General features: G+C 37.2%; 1 protein-coding gene across 1 annotated transcript; it reads left to right on the forward strand.

Annotated features, from left to right (window-relative positions):
* Positions 1-3,075: 3,075 nt before the first annotated feature.
* Positions 3,076-3,539, forward strand: LOC116121319 (transcription factor IBH1-like). Its single transcript, XM_031407268.1, has one exon. It carries the CDS (start codon positions 3,220-3,222, stop codon positions 3,457-3,459), a length of 240 nt encoding a protein of 79 aa, XP_031263128.1. The 5' UTR covers positions 3,076-3,219; the 3' UTR covers positions 3,460-3,539.
* The last annotated feature ends 1,773 nt before the right edge of the window (positions 3,540-5,312 follow it).

Genomic DNA, 5,312 nt, shown 5'->3' on the forward strand with positions numbered 1-5,312 from the left:
GTCCAAATTATATGGACGGATGTCTAAAAAGCACATACTTAGAGCTCTTATTTCCAGTTTAGCTTGCTTCTTCTTCGCTTTTGATAATTTAACCTCCTTCTGTAGCAAGATTGTTGGACGGCTCTCTACTTCAACTTCTTCCCATGCTCTGTTTACAGTTGCTTATCCTCTTCTGTAGTAACTACAAAAGAACCTAAGAAAGACTAAGACAGGGAACTGGTAAAGATAAGGAAATTTTGATTGTAGAAGCTCAGAAAAAAAAGGAGAGTTCAATAATCAAGATAAGAAGACCTACCATTTTGCGGTGAAGACCAAAGTCACAGCAGACGAAAGAGGTAGGTTCAACACTCGTCGTTTCGTTTAGCTTCTAACTTGTTCTTGTACTTTCATTTGAGAAGACCTGCGCTTCGCCACCAACAGCTGTGACTTACGCTGACTCAGATCAGTCACACTCCCTACGCTCGCCTTACCTGGGCCACCTGCCACAAACCTCAAAGCTCTTTTTTTTCTTTCTGCTCGCTCTTTGAAATGCGATCACTACTAGTTAGTTCAGCTTCTCACTCCGCTCGGCCGGTGCTGAGAACAAAAAAAAAAAAAGTTTCTTTCGATGCCTCCTTTGTCCCATTTGTCTCATGCTCCTCGTGCCTTTGTTTCCTCCACGATCTTCTCTGGTCTATTAGTCAGAGTAGTTGCTCGTTGCATGGTCAAGGTCTACATGAGCTGGCCTATTTGTCTCTTGCTCTCATTCCTTTCATATGTTTACCTTTCTATCCTGACTTTGAACTATAACTTAACAAGTATGAGTAGCCGATTGCCGACGAGTAGCCTATTGCCGACCTTGAGTTATGTTGCTTTTCTTTATCAGTATCAGTCGACTGGAAATCGTTGCCCCTCCATAACCAGCCGCCCTTAGCAGTTCATTCATGTTATGAGGGCTTAGCCGTTAATGAACAACGTTACGAGGAAAACCAAGAGCCCCTCCGGAACACCTAACATCACGTTCCTAGGGACAGAGACCTTCAAGCTCTAAGGCTATCATAGTAATGCCAGCATGGTTACATCTAACTGCCTACTGGGTAAGCTTCAACTTCAAAGTCACCTGATTTGGCACCAGCCAAAGGAGTAGGAGCAACAGCTAGGGAACCACCATAACCATCCGTGGGAGTAAGAATATGTTTTGCTGTTGGAGCTGCTGTTGTTGCAATTGTTTAGGAAAAAGTTGTTGATACAATACAATGGATGGCTGTCCATCTCATGCGAACAGTCGTCCCTATAAGATGGACGACCATCCAAATAGCTTCTTTGGTTCAGAAAGCCAGCAGTTCCAACTTGACTAGCGTTCAAGGTGTTGTCAACGTCCAGGGGGAGGACCAAAAGAAGCTTGATGTTGTTTCAAATGAGGTTGGTAAGGAATAGAGGTTGTCAACACAGACAGTTCAGTAGCAATAGGCTGCAATAGCACATGACTTTTGTTTCCGGAGGGTTCGAAGAAGAGTAAGATTCAGCCATTTATGGTTGAGCAGGGTGACTGTGCACTACCCAAAACGGACGGCCATCCACACTTAAAGGACGGCCGTCCACAGTGCAAAGTTTTTCTTTTATTCTTTAAAACCAAAATTACGGATGCCTTTCCAAAATGAAGGGATGATCGTCTATAATGGATGAACGGCCGTCCCTAAATGCTTTTTAATTTTTAAAAAAGAATTGTTAATGGATGGACATCCATTAAAATATGAACACTCGTCCTATATTTAGGGACAATTGTCCATAACCTATGAACGACCGTCCTTAATTTTATAAGAATTTTTTATTCATGGACGGTCGTCCTTTAAATAGAGACGTCCGTCTGTAATAAATGGACCTCTTCCATATAATATGGACGGGAGTCCATGTAAGTGAACGATCTTCCATATTTGATGAACGGCCGTCCATATTTGATGAATGGCCGTTCACTAGAAAAAAATAAAAATAACGTGAAACATGTCTGGTTTGCTGGTGTGAATCGAGGGACATGTACACCGATACAACATTTTGGTGCAAAAATCCTGATGTCCGTAGCATTTTTGAATTGAGAAAGATGGAGTTACATTTTTAATTAATTAATTAAGCTAGCATGAATTATTGTTATAAAATTACATGACAAAAACGCAAAGAGTCATATCAAAGATTTGAAACTTAGACATATCCAATCATTAATTTCAAAAAACTATCAAAGTGTGTGGCACATATTTTAATTAATTTCCTCGTCATATATCATGGCCTAGTTGTCAAGATTTTGCCCATACTTTAACCACAATTTAATTATTAATTAATTAATACGAAAAATGTAGAGAAATAACAAGCAAATATTCCTTGTTGGGGCCATGGATGTAAAGTTGAGGGTCAGCTCAGGAGGTCCACATAAACATCCAATCAAATCGGTTACCTCTCAAGTCAATCCCATTTATTTGCCAGCCAATCAATTGATTTTTCTTTTTTGACAACCAAGACTGTTTATGGCCATAACAGGAATATTTCCTTGACCCAACAGTCAAAACCTTTCCCAACTTGTTTAAGTGACCCACTCTCTCCACATCACCCACGAAGTGGCAGTTCAGCTCTTCCCTGGAACCTGGTTGGACAACATTACATTACATTACCTCCACCACACATGTCAAACGTCACCGTTTTTAACACAACTTGCTAATGCTTTTCTTAAGTCACATTTATTGCTAATTAAAATTTAAAAGGATTTAAGATGAAAACACGTGTGAAAGGGGTAAGTAACTTAACTGTCGAGATTCGGGGATTACGAGGATAGATAAAGATGGAGAGAGAGACATATAGAGGGGTGATTAGTGTTAGTGAATAGCAAGTGGTGTGAGCGTGTGAGAGAGCTGTCATACACGTGCGTAGGTCGTTGAAAGAGCAAGCTAATGCATACTCAGGACCCCATCACCTTTCCACATCTCACAAAACGACACTCGTTTTGAATGTAAAATTAATGTTATCAACTTAATTCCCCCAAGAAAAAAAAAAACCTCTCACCATCATCGTCATGGGTCGGCTCACATGCCCCGGTTCCAAATCCTTCCTCTCTTCTTATCAATTTATATCTCCCCTCTTCTCTCTCATTTACTCATTCATTCCCACTTTCCTCGCTACAGCTTTTTCACTTCTATTTTCTTTCTTTCTTTCGTTTTTAAGGCTACATAGCTATACTAACATTAATTAATATCAATGGAGTCTACTCGGCGCAAGGAGTTTTCTAAAGTGCAATGGAGGAGGAGACGAAGGCGTTCCACGACGGGTCGTCGTGGTGGTTCGGTACGCTTGAAGGTGAGGAAGTTGCAGAAGTTAATTCCGGGAGGACAAGGGTTGCAGCCGGATCGGCTTTTTTTAAAGACAGCAGATTACATTTTGCATTTGAGGTTGCAAGTTAATGTTTTGCAAGCTCTTTCCAAGATTTACCAACCATGAATTCTATTTCTTGTATTAATTTTTTTTCTCCTTGTTTCACGTTATAATCTTATTATTATCATAATTATATAATCTCTAAATTAGGGTATAATTAGCATTTTTGGTTTATGTATTGGATAATCAAAACGTATGCATTTTTCTGTCATTTTATATATGTAATGTAATGTAATGTCTTAATATATATTCTATAAGTATTTATTGGTTATGTGATTTTACTTTGTTGATATGTTTTATGGCCTATACTGCAATGCATGGACCCTTGTTATATTTGGGATAGAACTGGTCAGTCTTGAACAAAGATTGCAAGTTACTTTCTTTGCTTAATTTATTGTTTCTTCTTCGTTTCCTGTCTTAGCAATTTAGCTATGCTTGAGTTCTATTCTGTTAGTTTTCCCTCTACTGAAATGGCCTTTCTAGGGTTCCGTGGTTTGATTTTTAGTCCTGCAAATTTGTTGATTCTTAACATGCCAAGAAAACCCTCCCTTTGAATATGTTATTTATATGTATGTGTGTGTGTTTAGATATATGAGGCAGATAAACACTTTTCACTACATTTATGCCTCCTTTTTTATTTTTTTCCGGAGACTTCTAACTTGAAGGAGAGATTAATTTCCAGCTGGGAAATAGAAGATACATTTCTGTACATAATCCAATCCTCTAAAAAAAAGAAGAAGAAAAGATATATAAATATAAATGTCTAGCATTTTTTAACAATATCACAAATTTTGCACTTAGCAACTAAAGCAAATAGTGAGCTTCCTTTATCCTATTTTCTTCTTTTTCAAGAATAAATAAGTAAAAAGGGAAAGAGATTTCAAGATAGTTAGTCATCGTGGAAACCTGCATTCAGCCACTGATGAGTTTGGTTGGGTTATGATATTCATATATATTTTCTCTTCAATCCAACAGAATAACGTACGTACATGATGAAGAAGATGAGAAGAGACAGGAGGTGGGTGTCAATTGTAGACATGGACTTTTACTCCACTGACAACCTCCTGATCTTGTGTTTTTTCATCACTATATTTATTACGCATCTTTATTCTGAGAGCAACTTTTCTCAGACTCCATAGTTGGAAATTGGACTAATATTATTAATTAGTAGCCTGCAATCTTACTCTCTCTATATTTGTTTTCATGATTTGTTCCCCTCAAATTCATAGGACGACTAATCCTACGCATGTCTAACGCATGATTTTTATATGTATAAACTAATTCTCCTATATCAAGAGATACATATAAATCTTTCATACAAAACTAATTATCCCAAGTCGTAGATATAACTAGATATACATATCATTGTAAGTATAGACGCATTAATCCTCGTTCATTACGTTACTTTCAAATTTATATTCATATTCGCCCTATATATCAGTTAGTTTGTATTTGTATGATTTGTACATAAAGTTTAAAGGATACTACTAATCTTATTCAAATGTTAATACAATTGGTTTCTAAAACCCTTAAATTTGAGAATCGCTTATTAAAGATTCTGTATGACATTGTTGTTTTTCTTTTTCTAAACATTATTTATGGAGAAAACATCCTGCCTGTTTCGACTTCCAGTTATAAATGAAGTAATGATACAGAATATATACCTTTGAATTTGATCATTACATTTTAAGAGTGACGGAATTTGTTTATATCATTCCTGAGAAATTAGAGCCACAATCCCATTGCCAAGATTAAATCAGACCACCTGTACACAGTACAAGCAGGTTCTATTATTGGCCACAAAACTCAAAGGAATGAAAGAGGTGCACTTAAAGCCACAATCCCATTGCCGGGTTTTAGTGTAAATGTTATATTCATTCATATATACAAGATTCAGTATCATGCTAATGTCTAAACAA

Source organism: Pistacia vera, unplaced genomic scaffold (assembly GCF_008641045.1).
Source record: "Pistacia vera cultivar Batoury unplaced genomic scaffold, PisVer_v2 Contig973, whole genome shotgun sequence".
NCBI classification, from domain to species: domain Eukaryota; kingdom Viridiplantae; phylum Streptophyta; class Magnoliopsida; order Sapindales; family Anacardiaceae; genus Pistacia; species Pistacia vera.

Coding starts and splice junctions, on each gene's coding strand:
- LOC116121319 (XM_031407268.1), top strand. CDS start 3,220: ATGGAGTCTACTCGGCGCAAGGAGTTTTCTAAAGTGCAATGGAGGAGG.